Source organism: Poecilia reticulata, chromosome 2 (genome assembly GCF_904066995.2).
Source record: "Poecilia reticulata chromosome 2, P_reticulata-male-v2, whole genome shotgun sequence".
In the NCBI taxonomy this organism is placed as follows: domain Eukaryota; kingdom Metazoa; phylum Chordata; class Actinopteri; order Cyprinodontiformes; family Poeciliidae; genus Poecilia; species Poecilia reticulata.
In genome coordinates, this window is record NC_088831.1 from 3040015 (window position 1) to 3066834 (window position 26820).

At 41.2% G+C, this 26820-nt stretch overlaps 1 protein-coding gene across 1 annotated transcript in view; it reads left to right on the top strand.

Moving 5' to 3' along the window:
* Positions 1-5784: 5784 nt before the first annotated feature.
* The window catches only part of klf7a (Kruppel like factor 7a), a 50632-nt gene continuing 29596 nt past the window's right edge, over positions 5785-26820 (top strand). Inside the window, exon 1 of the mRNA XM_008423636.3 lies at positions 5785-6181. Within this exon, the coding sequence (XP_008421858.1) occupies positions 6080-6181 (102 nt within the window). The 5' untranslated portion in view covers positions 5785-6079. The remainder of the gene's footprint in view (positions 6182-26820) is intronic.

A 26820-nucleotide genomic window follows, 5' to 3' on the forward strand; every position in this document is an offset into this window, starting at 1 on the left:
CAACACACTCACTGGAGTTACCATGGATAGTTTTCAAAAACGTTAAAACTTCCAACTAGAACAGGTTCAAAAAGTGTGTCGAAGAGATGATAACTGTGTCATGACTTGCACCACCCGTACATGTTGATCTTATCATTCTTGCCAGGCCAAATCAAAGTCAAGACTCAACTTGATTGAAAAGCTGTGGTGGGACCTGAAGAGAAATGAATGTATCAGAACCTTGATGAAATGAAGTCAAGAGTTTCAGAGACTGAAAAACACCACTGAAAGCTACTGCTGCTAAACATGCTTCTATAAGCAGGTCAGTCATCACTTGAAATGTCCCAACAGTCTCAAGCCAAATCAAAAAGTGCAACAATATCTTTTCAAATTTCTTCTAAAAAGAAAGGAGATAATGTTAGAGAGTAGCAAACCGTTTCTAAGGCAGCAGCTATGGCAACTGTGGCTATCATGAAGCAGATGACCTTGTTTGCAGAGAAAGAAGTCATGCATTTATCTGAATGCAGGTGCACACTCCTGTTACAGCACCTCATAATCAGGCTGCCTGACTTTTTTCCCCTCCTTTCGCATGAAATTGCACAACCGGGTAAATTACTTTGATAGATTCACAATGGCTCTAAATGTAAAAGCGTCACTCGCCATCGCGGTCGTCGACAGTGAATGAGTCTCTTCATGTCCGAGCTCCCAGTCAGTCTTGTTTCCATGTGCGCCGCTCACATCCCAGGCCTATCAGTAATTTCCCCGAGCCGCCGCCTCAGATCCGCCCGTGCCCCCGCGCTGTGTTTTGTATATTCATGTGTGTACCTTCCTATCTTAATCCTAGCTATTACTCGCATGGCTGGTCATGTCAAGGGGAGATTTGCTCACTCACAGTGAATGGGCCAATATTGACAGCACACCCACCGCATCAGCGATCAGTGTTAGGGCTTAGTGAGCAGTAGATTCACCGGTTTGAGGCTGAATGCTGAAGGGAGGTTGGGGATGCGATCGGTGTGTTGGGAAACAATCCCAGGGAATCTATGCAAATTGCTAAATGTTATTCGGAGACTGTCAGGTGTGATAATTTACCAGTGGGGGGATATTATGATGTCCATGTGCTAGTTCTTCTAATCTTAATACACTGGATTACACTTTCTAGTGGTTGTAGGCCAATTTTGTGTTTATTTTAAACTTTTTTTTCTCAAACCAGATTTGAAGTTTGATCTCTATTTTGCTCATGGTGCTAAAGGCACCAAAGGTTCAACACGCAACATTTAGCTTAATTAGTCTTAAATTTCCAGCCTTGTTAAGATAAGAGGTGAAATATACAAAGTTGTAAATGTATCTTATTTTGGAGCAAACAAACTTTGATTGCAACATAAACCTGAAATTAGATAAATGCTCCACATTTCGGTGGAACCAAATTTCTACAGAAAGTCTTAAATTAAAAAGAAAAGAGAATAAATAAAGTGTAGGCAAGTACTTGTCTACATTTGATTGTACACAAGCAAAAGTTCCAGTGGTGTTCAGGGATCAAATTTAAAGTTTAATTGGATGATGGTACTCATCAAAATGTAATCTAAAACACACTCTTGATTAATAGATAAAATAATCTCATTACAATTGCTGTTACAATCTTTAAAAATAGATTCATACTCTTCACAAACACCAAGAAATTCTTAGAAAGGTCTAAAGTTGATGTCAACAGTTTTCACAGAGAGATGTTAATAGCTACAAAATTCCTCAGCCAACAAACTTGAAACAAATTGCTGCTGACATGACTTGGTGTCATTTTTAGTGGTGGGTGGTGATTGAGAGACCCAGACTGACAGACTGTGGAGCCAGTAGTTGCTTATGTCTAAATGCAACCTGAACTGTTGTTGAGGTGAGGTGTTGAGTTTACGCAACAAACTATTTTCTGTGACGAATCAACAGAAAACTAGGGAGTACTTTTCTGAAGGAGGAAAATTACTTTTAGCTTTTCCTCACCCATAACTGAACTGGAGATTCTGCTTCGCTCATGTAAAGCCCTTGTTCCCTATGTCTCTATTTTATTTTGAGATTTTTTTTTTTTTTTGAGAATGCTTGAAAATGACAACCCCAAACTGAATTCAGTATACCTCAGGAATTACAAGGTTTATTTGTAGTTCCTGGAGTTTTTGTCAAGGTAACACCCCAGAGACTACTCTACAGGTCTAAAAGTCAAATTAAAAAGAAAAATTCTAATAAAATACATTTAGTGACGTGGCTTTTTCTTGAAAGTGTGCAGTTGAAAACCGCAGTTCAAGCTCTGTCCATTTACTCAACCAAATTTCCTCAAAAAAGAAAAAACGATTCATACAAATTTTGGAAAAGTACTAGTTTAGGCGAATATTACAAATGTGTCATTGTTGGACATTTCGGCACAGATTTCTCTCTTTTTATTTATTTTCTATTTTTAAATTCCTTCCCCAACTTATATTTTGCTATAAATATTCATTACAATTAATTACAATGTTTTTTTAATAGTATAAGAGTGACGTACTCTTAAGTACTCTTCTGTGTACTCTGGTCATAACAGTATCCAGCAGTGGACTCAGAAAACCAAACTCTGCAGCTCATCTGGAGCCCATCAGTTGTTATGGATGATTGACACATCCGATAGGGGCTATCGGATAGCCAATAGAATCAGGAGGAGTTTACAAAATCGCATAGCAACATAATCCACCAATAATCCACCAATTTACTCTAACATGGATTATGGGCATAATACAGGAAAAGTAGGACTGAATTTATGTTTTTGATATGATATTTGTCTTTTGCTGCTGCAGTAAGTTTTGTATATAGCATGATGATTCTAGTTTTGTTGGAAACAGCAAACCTGACTTTGAATCTGATAGGTAGTTTGTGTGGACAGGACGGTGTTGTTGCTGCGTGTTTTACCGGAGATGCCTCTTTAGCATCTATTTACAGCTCATGTTTTCAACTGAGCTACTGCTGAGTTGAACTTCATGTTCTCATTCTAGATAATACATTTGGCCATGTCGTTTTGCGATTTTCTCCTAAACCAAACCATTGGTTGAGCATTTGCTGTGTCCAGTGTTGGGAACAGCTAACTAAAAACTTAGTTGTGCTAACCCTAAAGCACTAATCATACATGCTAATTCAGCTAATGCTAAAGCACTGAAAGAACACAGCATTCAGTGGAATGTTAAAGCACTAAACTCAGCCTTGTGGATGCCCATCATTTGTGATGACATGAACAGGAATCTCACAAAAATAATAACATTGTGTGAATATTTGTATAATTAACACCCTGGTTGTTCAGGTAAGTGTTATAATCTTTTGTATAGTTATTTATTTGTTTGTTTCACTATCATTTGCTCAATAAAGTTTCTTGAGGAGAGACATTGTTGGGGGAACTAGGAAATAAAACTGCTTTGTAAACAGTCTGCACTCCCTTCAAAATAAGAGCATGAATCCAAGTACCAATCTGTTTGTAGCCAAAACTGTAACGCAGAGGTAGAACTTTATTCAAATGAAAATTAGAAAACAGACAAGTAAATGTGTGCTTTGGAATTTTATCTGGTAAAATTCAAGTGCGCTAAACATTTTCAAAGTTAACAAAAGCACTAAATGGAAAAATTAGCTCTGCTTTTAGCGGATTAGTAGTTACACTCTTGTCTAACTGGTTTAGCTGAGAAAAAAAGACACTTTCTATCATCTTCTCCTGTCTCCCCAGGAATGTAAGGCAGCACATGAACAATGCATAAAAACAACAGAATTTATCTGTTAAATATTTTAGACTCCAGTCAACCGTGCAGCAGTTTTCTGTATGGGCTGTCATGTGTCTCCGTCACACCTTTTGTACAGAGTTCCTTACAAGAAAAAAGTAATTGTGGCAGTAAAATTCCGAGCAGGATTCCAGGAGGGGAAGATGGATATGATCAGGTGGAGATGAATGCAGAACGAGATCGCAAATAAAAGCTGCATGTGTAAGGATGAGAAGAGCAGGAGAGAAAGAGAGAGAGAGACAGAGTGAGTTGTGTCAAATGGATAAATGTCAGAGAGAGCTTCATCGTCTGCCTGAGCTGGTGCAGCTCTCCCCTCCCCAAAATGCCAGGCGTAAATCTCGTGCAGCCGGGGCCCTCAGTCAGTCAGCCTCACTGAGCGCTGTAATGAGATTACAGTCTCCACCAATGCCACCTCGCATGTGTAAAACAGAATGGTGTGGAAGAGCGGGCTGCGATCCTCCGTGGCTTACACGGCTGGAGAAAATCAGCAGCTAAACACTGAGCATCGAGGAAGATTTGGCCACTTCAGTGTCATTCCTCTCAACCAGCGTATCATCTCAGAAAAGACGTGTCTTTACAGAGTGTGTCTGGAAACACTGGCTGCTGAAGGTCAGATATGAAGGTAAAAAGAAAATAAGTGCAATTTTTTCACTCAGACGTCAATATTGTGTGGAGGCTCTAGCATTCCCTCAGTCTTTTCCAGAATAATATGTAGAATGGAAAAGGTTTTATAAGATTGGAAATATGGCTCTCCAGCCGGGGCACTATCTGTCAGGGGGTGACACAAGCATGGGAAGGAAAAAAGGAAAAAACTAATTGCCGTGTCCTGGTGGGATTTTATGCACAAACTCAAACAAAGTAATGGATACTTGGGAAGTGACAGGTAAATTTCACAATTAAGAAGAAAGAAACTGAAAAGCATGGCATGCATTTGTATTAGACCTTTTTATTCAACAGCTGACTGTATATTTAAGGTTACTGTCCAGCTGGAATGTGGGTCTTTTCTAGCCCTCGTTATAAAAAAATCTATCTATCTATCTATCTATCTATCTATCTATCTATCTATCTATCTATCTATCTATCTATCTATCTATCTATCTATCTATCTATCTATCTATCTATCTATCTATCTATCTATCTATCTATCTATCTATCTATCTATCTATCTATCTATCTATCTATCTATCTATCTATCTATCTATCTATCTATCTATCTATCTATCTATCTATCTATCTATCTAGTTATTTTCCTCTCAACTCTGTTCAGTTGGTCTAAAAGCACTCCCGCAGCATGATGCTGCCTCCTCCGTCGGTCACAGTGGCAGTTCTGATGTGCGATGTTTGTTTCACGTCTCATCTGACCAAAATACATTTTTACAAGTTTCCTGGTTATCATGATGGTTATCTCTCAGCCCCAGTTCAGCCTTTATTCAATATTTATTACACACATATGGATTCTTTTACCAATTAGGTAAATTGGCTCCCGCATTTTAGTTAAGGATATTAACTTAAAGAAAAATAAAAGTATATTCACTTTAACTGTAAAAAATAGATGTGCTGCTTTGAGTCTGTTTATCTAATAAAATTGTCTGTTAGAAGATAAAAAATATTGTCACTGTCACTTTAACTTAGTACCAAGTCAAAATCTACAAGTCAAACACCAAAACTGTTCTATTTTGACAGTGCATGGGCTCCTTGCATGTGCCATCCCTGATAGATGACGCCCTGTGTGGTGAGCCGGATCCCCCATACAGAAAGCTGCCTGTGTTTGTATTAATGCTTTAAGTGAACCTCTGACTCCACCTTCCAAGTCTAAATATTTTGCACAAACAGCTCACCTATGCAGCTGGTCGAAGCGCCTCCGCAGCCAATCACCTCCTGAGAATCCGTCAAGTCCCGCCTCTAATCACCATCAGCACTTCTCCCTCCCCAACGACACCCGCCCACTCGGTAAGAAGGCAAAGCAAGGGGAGTTTGATTGACAAATTCCCCCCCACGCCCCTTCACTTAGCGGAGCCCCGCCCTCTCCGCCGGCTCCTATCACAGGCTGTTTTGGCAACACGGATACGCGTGGAGTGTCCGTCCACCTCCAGTCTCCTTTACGCACCGATTATGCGCGCAGGTACAGGGACTCGAACTGCTCCGCGTCCGGCCGCTGCACTGCGCTTTTAACCCCGCCACACGGACCAACATGACACAAGTGGATGTAGAAATCTGACAGGCGCGTTTCTTTGTGGATCATTCTGCCGCTTCCTCCCCGGTTGTTTTTTTTCCCTTCCCTTTCCTCCTCTCCCTCCCTCTCTCTCGCTCTCTGCCGGAGCGTCAGCATGGATGTCTTGGCGAACCACGGCATCTTTCAGGAACTTCAGCTCGTTCACGACACGGGCTACTTCTCGGCCATGCCGTCGCTGGAGGAGAACTGGCAGCAGGTACGTGGCCGAACCTCCGCCCACCCCTCAGAGTCTTGCGCTCGGGATGCAGGCGAGAACTTTCTTCCTCCTTTTTCCCTCCTCCCTAAAATGCTTATTTATGCACTAATAAAGCTGTCAGGCGCTTTACCGGAAGATGAAGATCCAGATCTCATAATGCAGACTGAATTGGTCGTGAATAATATATGCATCCTTTAGATTAGCCAGTTGTAACCCCCCTCCTCCTCTTATGGATAGAAGTCCCCTCTCTTATCCATAATAGATACCCTTACATGTCTGGCTTTTTTTCCTGCCATTTTTAATTGGAAGAGGAGTGGAGAAATCATCTGCTCTCTTAGTTCCACCTTTATCCCTCTTCTTGCGTGAAGTTCCGCTTGGAGAAGTGGGAAGCACATGGAGTCGGCTGAGAAAACACAAAATCTGCAGTTTTTCTTTTCATTTTTCAGCGCAGCGCAGACATTCTGTGCATGTTTGCGAGTATTTAGATGAAAATTTAAATGAATTTTGGAGAAATAACAGGAATAAATGAATGGATTTGTCATTCTGCTTTCAGGGTATTTTTTTATTGCAAATTAGAAGTGAAAACAGGAGCCACCTGCATGCAGAGTCAGTCAGAGGAATAAGCAAACTTAGCTGCTTAGGTCCTTCTCACCTGCAGGGGGAGCACCGGAGTTTTTTAGAAAAGTCAGGTTTATAAATGTATATTTTGTAGCTTTTATTGTTGGTATAACTGGAGTACCCAAGTGTAATGCTATGCTTAGCTAGGTCCTCCACACCAGCAGGGGGGGTCAAAGCACAAAATCTCTCAATTCAATTCAAGTTTTGTAAAAGACACAGAACCCTAGTCCATAGCAGAGATAAAAATAGAAAAGGGAAATGAAAAATAATTATAAAGGACTATTAATAAGGAAAATGTTAGAAAATTTAGCTTAACAACTGTATATGTTATGTGTTAATGCTACTAACAAATAAGTTAGCTAGCATTAAACGCTATGCTCTAGAGGTTTAGAATTCATACCTAGCAATTTTTTAAACGTTTGAATGCAAAATATTAATATATAACTCACGTACAGCCAATTAAAACAGTCACTTCAAGGCAAAATGCAATCCACTGATTAAAAAAAAAAAATTATGAACAATTTTTTTTTTTTTTACCTGTAGCTATATTTGGCGTATATCGTAGAAAATGTGTGACTTCCCACTTATTTCATTTGGTCCCTATTCAGCTTTGGGCCGGCTCTGACCGCATTGCTGCTGCTCTCCACAGCGCACATGACTGACCAGGGAAATAAGGCAAAACAGAGAGAGAGAAGGAAGGAAAATCAATGCATGGAAATATGATGCCGTTATTGTTCTTGTAATAGTAGCTTCAGGTTTTTTTTCCTCTCTACTCCATGCTGGAAAAGGCAGGATGGAGGAGGGGAGAAACCGGTGCGTGACCGCAGATCTCCTCTCCGTGGCCGAGCAGTCTAATTGGCATCCTACTGTTCGCCACCGACGCATCTTTTCATAACAAGTCTCAAACTCTCTGCCTTCACTGTCAGTGCTGTTCTTAAAAAAAAAAAGGAAAAATCGCATCGTGTACCATATGCAGCGCTGCTTCTCACCCCACAGCCTGCGTCTCAAAATCAATACCTGATGCAAATGGAAGAGGGAGACAGCTGTGTGTGTAGGCTGGGAAAGCTCTTATCTGTGAGCAGCGAAAATGTCAGTTTTTGCTTTGACGGGAATTGTTTTTCAGCACGCTCACTCCGATAGTTTTGGAAAAAAAGGGAAGCACTTTCTGTTTAAAAAAACCCCCCACTGAGTTAAAGCTTTTGATTTGCTCTCGTTCGGCAGCTTGCATCTATTTCCTGCTCTCACTTCAAGAAACATCATCACAACAATATATAAGGAGAGCACCTAATTTAAAGTTAAGAACCTTTGGCTTTATTTTACATCTCCATCCCATTACATAGCCTTTGATGACATTAAACAAATTCAATCTTTTTTTTACACTAATCTGGCCAATCTGGGCAACAATGAGAGAATAATAACAGATACAGTAAGTTGTTCTGTCATCATCATTTCAAGTGCTTTATGTTTTTCTTAACCAGTGTAATCAGGAAACTTAGGAGGCTGAGAGTTCACCTATCCATTCCGCTCCATCACAAACTAAACTAGTACCTTATAGCAGTGGAGTGGTTTGAATTTCTCGATGATCCTACAATTCAAGTTTCCTTGGCCAGATGGTAGATTAGTTCTGGGTGAGAGGCTGCAGATTAATTATTATTCAGTAGAAACACATGGGACAGGTAAGACTGTCCAAAAACATGCAAGTCGGGTTCACTGACTCAAAATTTGCTTAAGGTTGGTATGGTTTGTGTCTGGGTTGCCCTATGGAGCCTCTTGCTCAATGACTGCTGGACACTGGCTCCAGGTAACCGCCCAGGTGGAAAAGGTATGAGAAGTAGAAGAGTGTACCATCCTCCTGTAGATACTCCCTCATTAGCACCATAGTGGTGGCAAAAGACAGAATAAGTGGCCTTGGTAATGGTTGGTTACTAAAACTATCTTTGGGTACCTGGAGGCTAAAGCTAACCAACAGTAGACAAGTCAGTAAGAGATTGTCAAGAAGTTGAGGTAAAACTACAATCCTGTGTTATCCAATGTGAAAAAGTGCAATTTGGTGTATTTTACAGGTGAGAAAACTTCTGAAAAAGAAAATGGAGTAAAAGAAAAATATTTTTACTTCTAGATCGCACAGTTTCTCCTTGCATCCACACATTCTGTAGTGATAGTCCAGCCTGTTCGCACAGTGCAGACATGCATGTTGGATTAGTTAACCGATTGCAATTAATCTGAAGTGTGTGTGTGTGCATGCTTGTCTTCCTGTGTCTAGGTTGCTCTGTGATGGACTGGTGACCTCTCCAGGGTGTACCCTGCCTCTCAGCCAATTACTGCTGCAGCCCTCACTTTACTACACACCAATCCCCAACCCGACTCATGACCCTGCATGGTTGAAGTCGGTATCAGGATGAAAATAGGCAAGAATAGGTCTGAGTTCACATGAAATCTGAAAGTTATGCAGTCTTACATTAAAGCTGAACTAGATCGACAACTGTAGCTCCATGGTACAATACATCGGACTTGTCATGTCATGTAGTTTTCCAAGCCTTGTTAAAGTATTTTAGTTGGTTAAACCTGATCAAATGTGGCCGAGACAAATGGAAACAGAATGAAATTGTGGCCAAACTACATATTGGTGATTGAATCCTTTTCACCACACTTCCTTTTTCTGCAAATGGAGTCCTGAAGGACATCTCTTTTTGTCAGGTTTCACTGTACGCCCCAAGTGTGAAGCCACCTGCTGTGACCAAAACAGCACTGCTTAGCACCCCAAGATGAAAACAAGTCGCTTTACAGCACTGGGGAAAAAAAATGTTTCCATTTAGAAGCATTTTGTAAAAGGGTTTAAAACCTCAATGTCCTGCTGTGAATCACTGAAGTAAATATCTCAGAAGTTTTTTTTGGCAAACAACCCCTCCTTTGGATAAAAAGATCACACTGCTTCCTTGTGAGCACGAGGATTATGACTGGCCCCACATTATGAAATTCCCTTTCCCCATGCAGAGCAGAGATGTTCTTGGCAAAGCACTCATTGTGCTCATTGTAGCCGGATGAGGATGGCACAACACAAGCCCTGCTGAATGCAGGAATTATGAGTCGTGGCTCGCCTTAAAAGCTTTGTCTCCTGCAGTGGACCCATGGCTTTAGCCGTCCCTTCTGTATTCCGGGTACAATTTAGAATTTGATGCTTTTACAGCTTCTGATGGCGAGATAGGAGGCCGTTGTAGTCGGCACCTAAATGGGTCCCTGAGACGCGATGGCAGGAGTGATGACTGTGTCCCCTGTTGGTGTCTGCGAGGCATGATTCAGCCGATTATAGGGGGATGGGGAGCAGAGGAGGGAATAAAGTGTTTTGGAGGTCTGCAGATGGTACATTTGAGGCTGCTATTTGTTCCACTATTGAAGCTAATGGCGCCAAACTGAACTGTGCTGCCTCGCGTCCAAATCCCTGTACAGTTGGTTGTTCAGATTTGGTTTGGAACAAACAGCAGGGCTGAGCGGGATTTGGAACGAGCAGAGCTGGTCAAAAAAACTTCCTCATATGCGAGGGACCCAGTTTCCCTGACAGCCAAGAGAGAGCGTGTGTTGCTTTGCATCTTCGGACCAAAAGAAATGGCTCGTTATCTTGGCTGCAATATCCAGCAGACTGACATTTGCTCAGATAAAGCCTGATTTAGCTTCGCGGTCAAAAAAATGAACTGAAATGCATCCTCAGACACACATTTAAGGAGAATTATAGATTTGCAAACTTAAGCCTTTTTTAAACAGCTACAGATTTCACGATTATCGGTTCAAATCATTTAAATGATAGAGTACAAGTTGTGAAAATACTTATGTGCTTAGGGAGACTCTGAAAAGGAGAGCCAAACGATTTCAGAGGAAAATAAAGTGGCGTGGAACAATTCATAAACCGCTAAGACTCAAGCCTGTGAGGAACTGGAAACATCAGGTTTAATTTCCAGAGTGAAGTGAGTTTGAAATGGCACCAGACAAATGTTTTCTAGAGAACTGTGTTGTACTATTTCACCACAATTACAAGAAACATGTCTGGAGAAATGTGGCGAATTGTTGACTTACTGTTAAGCACAGTGGAGGTGGCGTCATGCTGAGTCTATCTTATTGTAAATGTTACAGTTATACTGTACTAGTTCAGCTTCACCTCTAATCAACTACTTGGACACAATTGTTTGTTCACACTTATAAAAAAATAAATCTCAGAATACTGGATACCAAAATTTAGCTGGTGTGTATTTGGGTATTTGAGTCTGTGTGAACGAGAGAAAATCTACAGTAAATTCAAATATTCTGTTTTTTAAAATTCATTGCATTGTTAAATCAATAAAAGCCCACAAGGAATAACATTCTTGTCCATATGTAATAAATTTATAGCTGACATCGTTGACTTTTCAGCTGCACCTAGTCCCAGCACTTGACCCTGATGAAGGGGATGTAACCGAACACCAACCTTAGTGGTGTATCATTGACCTCTGGACACTCTCCATACACTCCAACACATATATCATTCTTCAGGGCTGCAGCACACACAGTCCTAGGACAAGCATGTAAACAGAGTTCCTGATGCTTACCCAAGCAAAAATATCTGGATGAGGCTGCTGGGCGCATTATGAGCCTGGCAACCTATGTGACTGTGGCATTTCTAAATACGGACAGATCAGTGGGGGAACCGCTATATTCAAACAGTGTTCACAGACACATCCACTCACATCTAGTCCATGTTGGCGACTCAATAACATGCACATCTCCCAAGTTGCAGCTCAGTTTGCAGGACAGGGAGTTGGGGAGGGGGTTGAGGGGGGGTGGAAATTGCAGAGCATGCACATTCTCCCAACCACAGGGTTTTGCATTTCACAGTCCGGTGGGCTGCTTGAACCCCCCGTCCTTCCCCGCCTTTCCACCCTGCACTACCCTTAGGGTTGACGGGCACATGCAGACAGACATTCAGAGAACAAGTGTGTAGGGAGGAATGGAGCTTCATGATCAGCAGGAAGAAGAAGCAAGGGATGCAGATAGATGGAGTCATTTAGCATTTTGACGGAGGCCTCTGAGGGAAATGTTTCCCCACGTTGGGCTATTAAAGCTGTGGTCAGCAGCAGTGGAGTGCATCAGCATTAAGGACCCTCTCTGGTAGCCTCCGGAGAGATCATGAGGATTAAGGAACAATAGTGGAACTGTGAAGCTCCATCTGCATCCATATGCAGCGTTGTGCATGTCTGAGTGTATATGTCTCAATATGTTATGTAATTGTTAATAGGCCACAGCTGCTTTCTCACACAGCATTCTGTCTTACTCTATCTCTTCTTTTTCCTTTCCTTCCATATCTGAGCATTTCCTTCTTATAGTATTAGCAGAGTATGGATTTTTGATCTCAGCAGCTTGGGTTATGTTCGGTTTTACCCAGATACAGTCGAAACACCTTGGCTGCCAGTTAACCATGCTCTCAGGTTTTCCGGCTGGCAAAGCAGGAACGCGCCGGCCAGTTGAAAAACGTGTTTTTCAGGCAACCTTACACTGACTGCTGCTTGATGTCATGTTACGCAAACAGAATTCCGTTAGTCTGGAACCACGTTTCCTGAATGTCTTCCCATTACCTGACATAATGCAAAACGTCTTCATTGGACGATCTACCTCGCGATGATCGGATGTGGAGCGCAGAGCTGGACTCCTACCTCCAAGCCGATGGCAGTCAGATGATTTTTGAAGATGGATGCTGCGTAGAATGTATCTGACTGACGCGGTGAGCCATGAAAGGAAGTTTTTCATGTGTGCTGCTTCTCAGCACGCTCTCTCTGCTGGACTCTTTTCAGCATTCTCAGCCACAACATTCTTCCTTAGTGCATTGATCCCAAGAATGTGAAACTATTGATCACAAGTTTTTAATGATTCCATACATACACCCCTCGCTAATATTCCATGGTTGTATTTATCTGTATTTATCCCGGATTCAGTTGGGATGTGGGTTGGGGATTGTTGTCTTGTTGAAACACCCAGGTCTGTTTTATACCTTCCAATATTTGAAGAAATTTGAGGCAGTCTCCCTTTATTACTCCACACACTTAGATGCAATGTGTCAGTGTTCTTGGCTGCAAATCAAACCCTAAACACGATGCTCCCACTGCCATGCTTTAGAGATTTAAAGGTACTTCTAACCGTATTCTTAGATCTTAGGAACATACAACCTTACTAGAATTAAGCATTGCATAATACATTTTGATGGATGTTTTGTTATGCATTTGAGGTGAAGTTGAAGTGGTGTAATGAGTGTAATGCAGTGTTCAGCGCTGAGATTCACTTTGTCTGGTGTCTGATTTTCTAATATTTTATGTTTTATTGAGGATTTTTGTACATATGTTTTGGCAGTTCTGTGATCATGTCAAAGCAGCAACTTATATTAAAAAGTGTTTTATTTCCGTTTGAAGGCTGCCTGCTTCCATTGAAGGACAACAGAAAATCACTCTTATAAACATGTAATTGCTAAAATCATGATGGTGTTCCACCCTCCCCCACTCTGTGCACCGTTGATTGGTGGGTGGGGCGAATGCCTTTATAGTTGGGCAGGCTGCAGGGTGCGTGCGTCTTTGTTTCTCTCACGGTCGGTGGCTACATGTCAGCTAGTGGGTTTGGTCAACTCGTCTGCGATCGTAAGTGGCAGTTTTTCCATCCGTGGCTGAGATCATGGTTGGTTTTTGGGTGCTACACCTGTCGTGCGTTTCTGCAGTGTTGCTCTGATGGCGTTGCCGGCTGCAGCTGGGGGTTGCTGTGGCGTGCGGCTTCCGTCTGGTCCTCACCTGCTGACCCGCTTCCTCCCGGGTTAGGCTGTGTTTCCACCCCTGGGTAAGCTACCTGCTATTTAGCTTTTGATTTCTTTTATCTGGATCCACCGTTAATGGGTTTTTCTGTTTCAGGCACCTGATTGTGTTTGGAGCTGCAGCACTTTGGACGCTCTGCTGTCTTGTCTTGTCTTGTCTAGTCTTCCCGTTTTTTTTGGGCTGCTCTCAACTAAACCTGTTGCAGATTGGGCAGGCTGTGTGGGCGGGGCGTTACTCCTCTGGCCCCATAGAAGGGCTTTTGGAAGTTAGTGACGACAACGACTTGTTCCATTGTTTGAAGTATTTTCTTTTACCGTTTTGTTGAAGTACTAATTTGTTTTCTTTTTGTTTGATTTACTCATTTCTTTTGCATTGCATGTTTTATTTCTTTTGGAGTAATTGATCTTGTCTGTCCTTTTTTTCTTTTGTGTTCCAGCGACCGAGTAGTATGCCGGAAGCCTCGTTTTTAAAAAAGTTTTAAAGAATTGTTTAATAAAATATTGTGCACTGATAAGTCTGTGTGGGTGCATCTTGTCACTTTTAAAAAGATCTCCACCTGCTGGTCATATTAGCAACAAGAAAGAAACTAAAGTGGACGTAGCAATAAACCAAGAGAGGATAATACTAATCAAAGGAAACTAAATGGAAATGAATGAAGAACAAAATGCAAGAATAAACTAAGAAACTAAAGTAAATACAGAGGAATAAACTGGTATAGCAAGACTTTCGAGCAATAATTAATACGGAGGACTTTATGGCAAGAATAAACAGACAGTATTTCCATCCATCCATTTTCTTTCACCCTTGTCCCTCAGTGGGGTCGGGAGGGTTACAGTATTTCCAGAAAGGTAAAATAATGTTTTAGTGCCATGGGTTTGTTGAGACCACATCTAGTACTAAGAATAAATATATCTTACAGACCATAACAGTAAAGAACTGATCACTTATTTATGTTTTTAATTAGATTTATTTCTTCAGTATTATTTTCATGTCAGTGTTAATGTCATGAGGCTGTTCAGTGACTCCATGACACTTTCAATTTGACTCATTAGGATTTGATTAAGAACCAGATTTGTTCTTTGTAATTTCTGTCCAGTAAAACTATTGATCTATAATCAATAAACAAGTCTATAAAAAGATATAATCCATGTTTCTGTCTCATATTTGTATGGCATTAAAAGGATCTGGAACTTTTGTTTTTCCACTGAAAGCTCTGGTTTGCACAATAAATGCCATGTGGGTGAAATTTTATGGATGATACTCTGATGTCCCATTCTCCTGAAGACAGCACAGAGCTGCACCACCAGAAACCGACAAACACTGAAGAGAAGAAGAGCTATGATTAATGCAGTTACAGTTCTATCCATATTTTAATGAAGCAGAGCTCTGTCGTTTTGCAAATAGTTCAAAGTTTAAACTGGCATGTTGAACATCTTTTATCTGGTCATTTTGTGGAATATTTAACTAGAAAATGGCACAGAACAAGAATATTTTTCCACTCTGGCTGGTGTTAGGCCTACCAATTTTAAATTGAATGTTCATAAAATCTTTCTCTGGGAAGTCATCTTGATGATAAATACAGAAACAAGCATAAAAATCAAAACATCTACAATAGTGATAGTAACATTAATCATAGTCATCTACAATAGTGATAGTAGCATTAATCATAGTCAGCAAAGTAGCCTACAAATTCTTTGTTGGGGGGCGGTGAGAGACCTGGATAAAGGCTGGGGGGGCGCTGGCCCAAAAAAACCCCACTGATTTAGTTGGTAATGTTATATGTTCTAAATTACTTGCAAAAACATTGACTGAAAGGACTTATTTAATGTTGAAGGATTTTTGGCTGTAAGGCAAACCCTTTAGGGCACAGACATGTTACATTTTGTTTTGAGTTGAAATGTACTGAAGTCTTCTTTAAGTTTGAGTGTTTAGCGTGTTAATTGTATTGTTAGAAGCAATTGTTTGTACAATTCAAAGATACTTTGTATTAAACTGTGGCAATAGCAACGGTATAGTTAATTTCTATCATAACTTTAAGTGTCAGGCTCAGGATTTTTTTTACTTTAAGCCCAGCATTTAAGACATAAGCTCTTACGGGTCCAGCAGGGTTGGACCTGAGTCAAACTGTTGACATATGGTTGCAGGAAGTTCGTTTTCAAATCCACCCTTCGAGGTCTATGAGACCCACTGAGCCGAGCACCTGTGGAATTCCTTCTGCCGATGTGTACGCTACGGTGTTTTGTCATTTGTGGTACAGTAAACCTGAAGCTACTATTGCAATAGTACAGTAAAGGCAACGACCATTGCAAGTTCACAAGTTCGCCGGAGGAAGAAATAATGATTGACAAGCTGCAAAATTTCCTTTTATTTTTCATATTGTAAGCCAAAAAAAAATGAACAGAAGATGAATGTTCTCCCAATATGACGGCCCAGAAGGAAGGAGTGTAGTGTTTTGATCCAACAGTATTTACTTTGGACAATTGCACCTTACATTTATTCATCCTGCAAGAAAAATCCAACAGTTTACCTCAAAAACAAACACAACCACAAATTTCTGACCAAGCACACAATAGCTATAGCTGAGAATAAGATTACAAGATTTTTATTTTTCACTTTCTCCAGAGTTGGCATATCCATGTGGGGAGCTACAAATTTTGATTTGTAGATGATGTGTGTTTTTAAACGTCTTGCAGCATTTTTTCCCCAGAGCCTTCTAAGAATGTCATCGTTATTTTCAATTTACTGAAGGTATTCTTGTCCTATTCACAGCCCATTCAGTTTGTGTATGTTGTGTAATGAGATGTGGGAGCGACCCCCTGACCCAGTAACATCTATTGTGCCATAGGAGTGCTTAGTGAACTCTGCCACCTCTGTCTCATCACTCAGCATAGAGGCGATTGCCCATGATAGGTGCCGGCTACTGCTTTATGGGCACTGATGAAAAGGTGGGGAAGCGCTGATGAAAAAAGGACAGCCGGGGAAGTGTTCATTTGTCTGACGATCCGCTGACAGAAAGGCAGGCGGTGAGGGGTCTGTGTGGGGAGAAGGAGGCAGGGGGCGGCGGGAGAGGAGCAGTGAACAAGCACATCTTTATGTATGGCTTCTGTCTGCGAAGCGCTCTGCCACCTCGGCTTTGATTAACAGCGAGGAGAAGAGCCAGTCATTTTTTTTCGCCTCACTCCAGCACACATGGCTTGGCAATGACTTTCACATCATTTGAGGCGAAATCGGGAAGCCGTTACAGCACCTTACAGTGATCCGACATGCTTTGCTGCTGCCATCCAGCTTGGCAACCAGAGGGAGAAAAGAGAAACGGAAGACAAGTCTTCAACACTTGTTTTATGCTTTGAAATAAGCAATAACTCTCTGTCTTATGTCTTTGTTTTTTTTTATCCTTTGACAAAATCTGAGAGAAACGGTTTGACAAAGAGCTACATTAATCTTCAGTTAAAGTATTTCTTTCTGCAAAACCTTGAAAGGGAAACCTTTACATCAATGAAGACCCTAAATATAGAACCTTGCAAATAAAGTGCCAAGGATTAAAATGTGATTTGTTTTTGCTTTGTAGTGAAGAGCTAAGACTGGAATGTAAAAACACTATCTTGGAGTTCTTGCATCGAGCTTTTGTCTTTATCAGTAAAGGTCTTCAGTTCTGCAACAAGTGTCTCCTGCCATGGTTGGTATTCCATCCAGGACTGGCAGTCATGGAGGCTCAATGCCTGGGCAGACACGCTAATTGTCTGTGTGCATTATGCTTGATGCACACAAAGCCTTAAAATAAAATTAAAGACGCATCCACTGATCTAATAGAGGAGCTGAAACCGAGAGAAGGCAGTCAGTCTAAAGGCCAAACCAGTAAATCCGTTGCTAAGGGAACCAAGGTGCATTCTCGTACAGTGTTCTTCAAGCAAAACCAGCAACTGGTTGAAATTAGCAATGAGTGGGTGTAAGATTGATGTCCCTGGTGAACAAATTCACCTTGTTTGCATTAATTAATTCAAAAATGTTGAGGAAAAGCACATGTAAAATACCAGCCATGAGTCATTCTATGCAAACATCTCCTTTCCCTACCTTTTTTTTTCACTGTTTAATCAGCCCACCTGCTCACGTGTTTGGGCATCCAGTGACCACACATACACACTCCGGCATTTCATAGCACTAATTGGCTCCGAAATCCGAGGCATCGCATCCCATCTTCCTACCTACCTGTTGCTAGGCAGCCTTGGCAAGCAGGAAGATCAGCTTTTAGTTTGTTTAGCTGTCAGCCTGCAGGGCTAATCTCACCTCAAGGGAGTCCTAGTCATCCAGAAACTAGAGACCCAGTCATGTGGACCATCTCTCTCAGAAGGCAGAGCTGGAAGAATGGGGAGGAAGAGACGGACCGGAGAAAGAGGCAAGGGCAATTTGCCCTGAGTAAACACCGCTGCTTGTTGTTGTCATTCGAAGCAAGTTATCAATCACAGCCTTAAGCTCTTGGTGCTGACAACCGCAAAGGCAGGACGTCCTTTGAAAGCAGTTGGAAGGTTGTCATGAAATTTCTTGGAATTCAGTGTACTGGCAGAGAAATGCATCCATGTGCTTGAGTTTCTGCTTTGCTACGTAAGCACCTTTGCATGCAGTGATGTGTACGCTTTGCATGCCGGCCTCAGTGCTCAGCTGTTGTACTCTGACATGCAAAGCCAGCTTGTGTGTGTTTACATGTCCTCCAGCTCACTGCTCCAGAGCTGTCCAACTGGTTCACCGGCAGACCGGATGGTTTTATCAGACATACCTCACCGTCCGCTGTTATCTCTCCATCTTACCTTCATATCCTGCTGCCTTTTCTTTAATCTCTTTATCTTCTTCCTCTTTTATTAGATCAAACCTCAAACTTCAGTCGAATCTTTTTATCATCTTGTGCACTTTCCGTTTGTCAAAACTGGTTTCCTTCAGTTAATCGACCTGAAACCAGGGACGAGTACACAGATGTGTGGTTAGAAATATATAAACTCCATTTTCCATTGATGGCAGCTGGAACTAGGTGCGCTGGAAGTATTACCAGGGTGACAAATTACCCTAAAGACATTTGGTATCTCCAGCTAACTGGGTACATTTTGTAGTTTAGGTAGTCCAGCTCCCTCCAGAGTTGAATTTTTTCTGAAAAAGAAATAATGGATTCTGCTTGAACTTGAATCAGCCCAAGGTTTTGCTGTGAAATATAGCACTTTATTATATCCGTGTATAAAAAGGCTGTGTAGGTGTCAGAGCAGACAGACAAAGCAGCTGTGGAGATTCTGCACCTTGCTCCGCTCTTCGACTAGGCCGGGAAGAGCCCTTGTGTGATTTAATGAGACCTGTGGGAAGAACCATTCGTCAGTGTGACAGCACACCTCTGTTTCCCATTGTTCTCTGCTGGTACTTGAGGAGAGCAGTGTGTGTTTTAGCCTTAATGATGGGCTGGCAGGCCTTTGATTAGATGAATCTCCTGGTGCTAATTAAGATTTAGTCTGCCAAAAGACATCTGTGTTTATGCCTTCAGCCCACTCAGAGACCCTGGAAGTACATGCCAGTGTGCACGAGCAATTTAACGGAAGGCAATTTTGATGTTTTGGCCCAAATGGTGTTTTGGCAGTGACCTGTGTTTGACATAAATGCAGGTCATGAGAAGCAATATTTACACTAAAAACAGTGAGGTTTAGTCCCAAATTGCTTGACTGCTTGTTGTTGTATTCAAGTTTTCTGCAATGTCTTGACTGTCTGCAGAATCCTAGCCCTTAAAAAACACTGTTTTGATTTCAAGTTCCAAAAAATTTGCTTCAGTTCCTAAACACAACAAATATTTTAACGTTTTGTGGTGTTGAGATTTTCTGAAAGCTGGTTTGTTTTTAAATAGGAAAACAAGTTTGAAGCTAAAATCTTGACAGTTTTTCAACCTTAAATAAGGTGTACTGTTGCCTAAACCAGGCAACAGAAATAAAATAATTTAATAACTAATTGGTGTCTTCACTGACAGAATGTAACCATAAAAAATTAACTGTTATAGCTTATCACTTACCAGCACAGTTCTGCTAATCTGCTAGCACTAATTAGCAGCCCGTTAGCTAGGTGCTAATGTGCTAATTGCTGAGCTAATTTTTCATTTAGCTCTTTTGCTAACTTTGAAAACGCCTTACATGTAACACGTACATGAGCAAACAACCATGGCAGTTAAACAAATACATGAAAAATGTACATATATGAATTGTTTTCAGAGACTCCTCATGCGCCACAGTGTCCAAAAACAAGTCTGCAAGTATTAATATAATATGTTCTAACACCAATATATCATGGTGGGTATTAACATGGTCAAATTTAGCACTCTAGCATTAGCTTCCCCTAAGTACCATGATGCAGCCCTTTAGCGTCAATGGAACCTTAAAAATATTGAGTATTTTCCCTGATTAAGCAATTTGAAAAATTATGTGATGTAAGATTCATTAGAAAAACAAAGAGTGGTTACCAGGCTGTATTTAACATCTTTACACATAGTGATGTGTTGTTTTTAGATGACATTGGCTCACCACCCATCACTGATAGGTTGATTCTTACTTGGTAACCCTCTTTTCTTTCCGTTGTATATTTGAAATGTTTGGTTTCTATGACTTCGTTTCTCTAGATACAGAAGACGACCTAGTATCTGAAGTTCACAGCCATGTAGTTAGAGAGCCAGCTGTTAAATTTTGAGAACAAGTTTGTTGCCAATGCTGTATTTACACAAGGCGGCCCATAGGGACTGAACGTCAAAACTCTGACAAACTTGCTTTTGAAATCTGCTAAAGGATGATAAATTAAACTTTACTTTTGGGAATAAATGATAGAAATGTTAACAAGAAGCACTTTGTGGATTTAAACATTTAGCGACTCCTGCTGTGGATGTTATTTACATCCATTTTTGAACTAAGCTGATGCTCTGGCATGAATATTTCATCCAGTTTTCTGTTGGATGTTTTCGGGGAAAGCATTTGATGATCCGTGCTTACAAGAACGAAGGGATCCCCGTTTGCTTCTTGTCCCTGCTCTGCAGTTTACTGCCATGTGTTATTCAGTCTATTGCCCCAAATATTATTTCATTGTAAAGCGATGCCAATTAGTAAAGCCAGCCGTCAGTGGCTCTGGTCTGGCTCCCTCTACGCTCCGGCGGGGACACTTATTTGGGTCGGCTGCTATTTTCGGCCCCGGCGATGTTGCCAGGAATACCTCAGGGAGCAGCCACTGTTTTATAAGAGAGCACATCAATAATTTTCAACCGTGTACATGTGTGTCTGTGAGGAAAAAGGGCGGAGACAAGCGGAGGTTATTGGGTTTACATGCGCTGTATCTTTACCAGAGCAGGTGTTCCTTACAGGGTTTAGAAAAAAAAATCTTGAACTTGAACTTTTTCACATTGTAACATAATGAAACAATGTGAAAAACATAAATGAACATTAGCAACGATGTTAAAAATAATGAATATTATGTGGAGTGCAAAAATCCAGGGAAACAAACTTAAAAATCAGATAAACTGCTGAAGTTATTGTGGCATGATATATATCTAAGCTTTTATATTTAGCTTAAATGGCCTTGTAACAGTCCATCCATCCATCCATCCATCCATCCATCCATCCATCCATCCATCCATTTTCTATACACCCTTGTCCCTTAGTGGGGTCGGGAGGGGTGCTGGTGTCTATCTCCATCTAACGTTCCGGGCGAGAGGCGGGGTCACCGTGGACAGGTCGCCAGTCTGTCGCAGGGCAAGGCCTTGTAACAGTCAAAAGCTAAATCTAATAAATAAAAATTGACATTCTCATACACACTCAGCATTCAATGGTGAATAGGTGAGCTTCATCTAGACAATCTTGACAGCTTCATAAACACATAGTTGGGTCTGTAAAACAAATATTTCCGCCATGTTGCTTAAAAAGTAACATCGTACACATGGGATTGTTCTCAGAAAACCTTTCATCCAAACAAATCAACCCAGAGCATTGCTTTAAATATGAGAATACTTCAAAATAACCACAACTTCCTGTTAGGGATTAAACATGGCAACAGGAGGTTAATTTGTGTGGACAGATAAATATGATGACCTACTTCTAAGTAGTGTATTAGAAAATAAAGCTGATAAAATACAAGAGGATGTTGGTGTGGTTATGGTGCATTGGCAAGGCAGGGTGTAATGCACCAGAACCTAAATCTCTGTTTTCCCATGATCACACACACACACACACACACTATGTTCTGAGTTTTCACAAATAATTGTTTTTAAACAAAGTTTTCATGTGGATGAAAAGCCAAAATGTATAAAAACGTATTGGTCTTCTCAAATATCTGGCTACATGTTGTCTAGGCTTAAAAGACTTGTAATTTTATAAACCATGCTGGTTTCTAAAATAAAATCTTGATAAAGTTCACAGAAGTATGTGGTTGTGTTGTGAGAAAATGTCTAAAAAAATGTTTTGACGCGACTGCTTTCAAATACCAATCTGACCTTATAAATTAGAGCTTAAGGTAGTTTTACCCCCAAATCGTCTGCTTTATCAGACCAAGCCTACAGGGTAAAGTCACTGACTTCCCACCACCGTTCTAAGTGTGTCTAACTGCCCTCCCCTCTCTGCGGAGCGGTCGCACATTGTCGGGATGAAATTGGGGTGAAAAGTCTTCGTGGTCCCCTTCTGCTTCCCGCAGAAAAACCAGCCGCTCTGTACCGGAGAGGTTACCGAGTTCAGCCTGCCTCTCTGCCTCAGCCCCCGCCTTGTACATACAACCTTAACTCACACGCACCCTTTCTCTCTGTGCTATCTCTTGGAGAAGAGCCCACAGCAGACGGGAGAGGAAACATCTTTCAATATTTTAAGCAGCTTGCCTGGGCTAATCTTTGTCGCTCAGGTCTGTTTTGAAAGCGTCCCTGTGGGATAAAGGGAGAACGACAGTACCCACCTCTGGTTTGGATGCACATGAAGTCATCCGGTTTGGTAACTGAACCGGTTTCTTGCAAACTTGTCGCATTCAGCTTTTATTTATTTATTTTTTTGGCGCACTGTGCCACTGACCTGCTTCCTTAACCTTAAATTTGGTGGCATAATGAGTGCCAAAGCTGGCAATCTGTGTCTTTACAGTTGCACAAGCTCAAAGCAAAGCTGACTTTTCATTCAGGCTTTAAGAAGCATGTATGAATGAAACGTTTGGGCTCTTATCAGTGTGGGCACCGCACCAGAGTCGACACTTAGCGCCTCGCAGATGCAACTTCCAACCAGTCCTCTACGAGTAGGTGGTTGAGTCTTTCCACTCCGCTGTTCCCTTTATCAGAACCCTCGTTTCTCACTTTTGTTTCTCTTCCCTTTCCCAGCTGAGGCCTCCATTGTCCTGCACCCATAATTGTGCACAGTAATGAAGATTAGCCCGCCTGCTGAACACAATGGGGTCCCCACATCCGGGGTACAGACTTCCCAAATCCTGCCCCAAGCTGCTAACCCCGGTGTAAAAGCTCCTTCTAGCCACACGTTTTCATGGTCTGGTTCATTGAGTCAGAAGCACAATCACATAAGCATGACCAATATTCAATGTGCCCCCCTTCCCCGATTAGATTAGGGTGGTTTTGACAGCTGAGAGGGAGCACTACGGCGATAAACAGCATCTCACCCAAATCCTTTTACAGAGAGACAGAGTTCCTTTCCCCAGCGAGCGCAACATGGCTCCAGTCAGCAGGATTACCCTCCTCCCCTAAACCTCCATGACCCGCTATTCTCCGTTCCTGTATCTATCTCGTTTGCCTCTCCATCGGTCTTAAGATGCGTCTTCTCTCTCTTGTGTTGATCCTATTTCACCCTCACCTCTCCTACCCTCCACTTAATACCAGAACAAAGACATTCTCCACACTTTGTCACAAGCTATTTAGATGGCGCCAGAGAGGTCTCTATATGCAGTGTGCTTGTTGTATCCAGAGACTAAGAGCCCTTAATAATGCCCGTGTCAGGCTCAAGGTCGGTACATCTTCGTTTTCTTGGGTTTGCTCGCCGTGCTGCTGTTCAGAGAGAACATGTGTAGCTTTGTCTGAGCAGAGGAATGGATTACACAAATGTGACCACGGCTGAAATAACAGAGGAAATCAAACTGCATGAAATACTTGAAAAAGGTGTTCTTCTAGCAGTTTAAAGAGGATAGAAAAGTATGGAAATTCAAGCCAGTCAGGATGAAGATATGGTATCGTAATTTATGAACTGTTCAGAGCCAAAGATACTTTTATGATTGGCAATGGATTGTGTTCAGGAAACAAGAGAATTCCGGCTGCCTTTTACTTTAACACTTAGGATTGATATGTCTTAAATGATTGAGAATCTCCACCAACAAATGGATGCTCCACTTTACCTCAAGGTTACATTGGTTTCAAACAGCAAACAGTGAAAACGTTTGAGGCCACAGAAACTTTAAAAATGCGTATTAATGGCAAGAAACATTCTAGACCTTCTTTTATTCTTTGTTTTCTTTCAAAAAGAGACGGCCAACAGCAAAGCGCTTTATTCTTGTTTTTACTCCGACCCCCAGGTTGAACTTTGAAGTTGGGCAATTGACAGAAATAGTATGAATACCAAGTTGTTGACCGCAGCAATTTTCCAACGGCTCTCGCTCAAAGACACAGAGAGACAAATCTAGGCCTGAAAAAATACACGGGGTGCAAGAAATAGTTCAGGGTGAGAGGTTGAATCCATTTACACACTTTCTCTAATTAATTGTATACTTTAGAGCAAATAAGAAACAGCATCTGAATAAGAAGTAAAGTTTTTGTTTTTTTAATGTTTTATCCAGAAATATTTGTCTTCAAGCTGACTTGAAGTTCACAGCAAAGAGAAGTGTTGCTGCTCACGTAACTCCTCCAGAACATCCTGGTTAAACTTCAGGCCTGTGTGAAAAACACAGCAGAAGTGATTAACTTCATCTAGGCGGCCAAGTCTTGTTAATTTCCCAGTTTCTATTTCTCTTTTGCTGTGTTTTGGCCTGACTACTCTCCCCCAAGCCTGTTTGAGGTGAACTTTCACATGAACAGATGGAAATTTAGCATGCTGTTAAACAAGTTATAAAAGATAACTTTTATTAGCTTGAAACATTTACATTCACTGCATTTCTGCACAAAATCAACTTATTTCATAATGGAAGCTATAAAAAGAGACATTATTGTTTGAGATAAGGCAAAGAAAAGCCACTACTGCTTTGCATCAATGCTGCTGAAAAGATTGCTGCTAAAAGAACTGCTTTTTGGACAGTCAAGAACTTAAAGGTGCGAACCGCAGTTGAAAAGGCGTCAGGACTAAGATAAGAAAACTGTCCACAGAGAACCAACAACATTGTTGTTCAGCATTTCAGAAGATATAGTTAAGAAAACACAAGATGATGTTGACTGGGAATCATGTCAAACACTCATCGTTTCCCATGGACGTAAAACCAAATATGGAGAATTCTCCAATCTCCACTTTGGTCAGAGTTTTTGAAAAATAATCCTTTTTAGCTATAGTAAAGAGATTTTTTTGTGTTGATGAAAGTCCAAAATGTATAGAAATTTATTAATTTTCCCAGATGTCCAGCAATGTGTGGACTAGGCCACACTCTTTTTTCAAATTAAACAAAAAGGAACTTTTCTGGCTTGGTAATACTTCCAACTAGGGATTCACAATATTGTATTTTTGCTCAAATTCTGATATGCTGATATACTAAAACTCATTTGGCCGATAACCGATACCAATATCGATATTTTGTTACTGAAACTCAATGGCTTTCTCTACTGTGGAATTAAAATACTGCATTTTCTTTATCAACTTAGCCTGCTACCAAAGTGCTAAATATGAGGCTAAAAATGTTGAAACATTTCAACTCATGGCATTTGCTCTCTCTAAGACAATGACAACACTCAAACAGTGCAAATTTGATGTTGTATGTGCTGCAGGTGTCATCACTGGTTTGTCATATAAAATAAATGCCTTTTATATCGGTGAGTTATTTTGACAGAATGGTCGACGTCTAATATTAAGTTTTACAGCTAATATCGGCCTATACCGAAACCATGCCGATAAAATCGTGCATCTCTACTTCCAATTGTGTTTAGCTGTTTGTAATTTCCCTTTTGGACCTTTGTCCAATGAATTTGCTAAAGATTCAACATTTTCCATGCATTCCTGGGGTGAAGGCATATATATACATATATATATATATATTCCACCTTGTTTTAGCGTCCTCACATTAGCACTGTGCTAATATTGTGCTAAAAGAAGACAAGAGGGGAGGTCCCGGGTGTCAGGCTGACATGGACGCGTGCCTCTCTGTTGTGTCTGCTCACAGAAAACGACGGAAAAATGTCTCCCTGCTCCATTAAGCAGAGGTCACCAGGTTTTTTTTTTTTTTTCTGTGCTCCGAGTGCTTCATCATTGTGGCTTTCCTGCCAGATGAAAGGTGCTTTGAAGATCACACACAAACACACACACAAGCTCGCATGTCGTTAGTGTGAAGATGCCTTCCATCAGACAGAAAAAACAAAAAACAAAAAAAAACAGGGAGAACAATCCAAATGTAATAAGCCAGATCAGCAAGCAGAAAATGCTGCTTGCAACAGTTTGGAGCCTTTATTTGTGCACCCATCCAGACCAGGATTGACTCAGGATAAAGCAGCTGGCAGCTTTACAACCAAATGTGCATTATTCCCTCAAACTCCGTCAGCAAATTGCGCTTTAACAACTGGCGGCGTGTGTTATCAGCCCGCAGCCCGCTCTGTGTAAAAGCGCCTGGAGGTGCTAGCTTTGACGGAGGAGGCTGATTATTACCGCGCGGCTAATGTCGTCTGATAAGGCAGTGTGTGTAATTAAGCCGTTTCCGCGGTGCCTTATCTGGAGCTAGGTGGCTGCCTGGAGAGATGGAGCTGTTAGTCAAATGGGAGGAGGAGGACAGATCTGCTCTGTGGCATTTAAATTCCTGTGTTTGCTTCAAACGTTTTCCCTCCAAAATCATAAGGTGCATTTCAATCATTTAGGATCATTTATATATAGTATATTGCCTCAAATATTTGTTCATCCTTATAAATCATTGGGTTCTGGGTTTCTGGGGACTTCAAGTAGCATCTTGACTTTATTCTGATTTCTTACAAAGTGAGCTTTGGACCACTGTGACACTTTCCTGTTCTGTGTTCTGTTGTGTTATCATTTTGTACAGCACTTTGGTGCA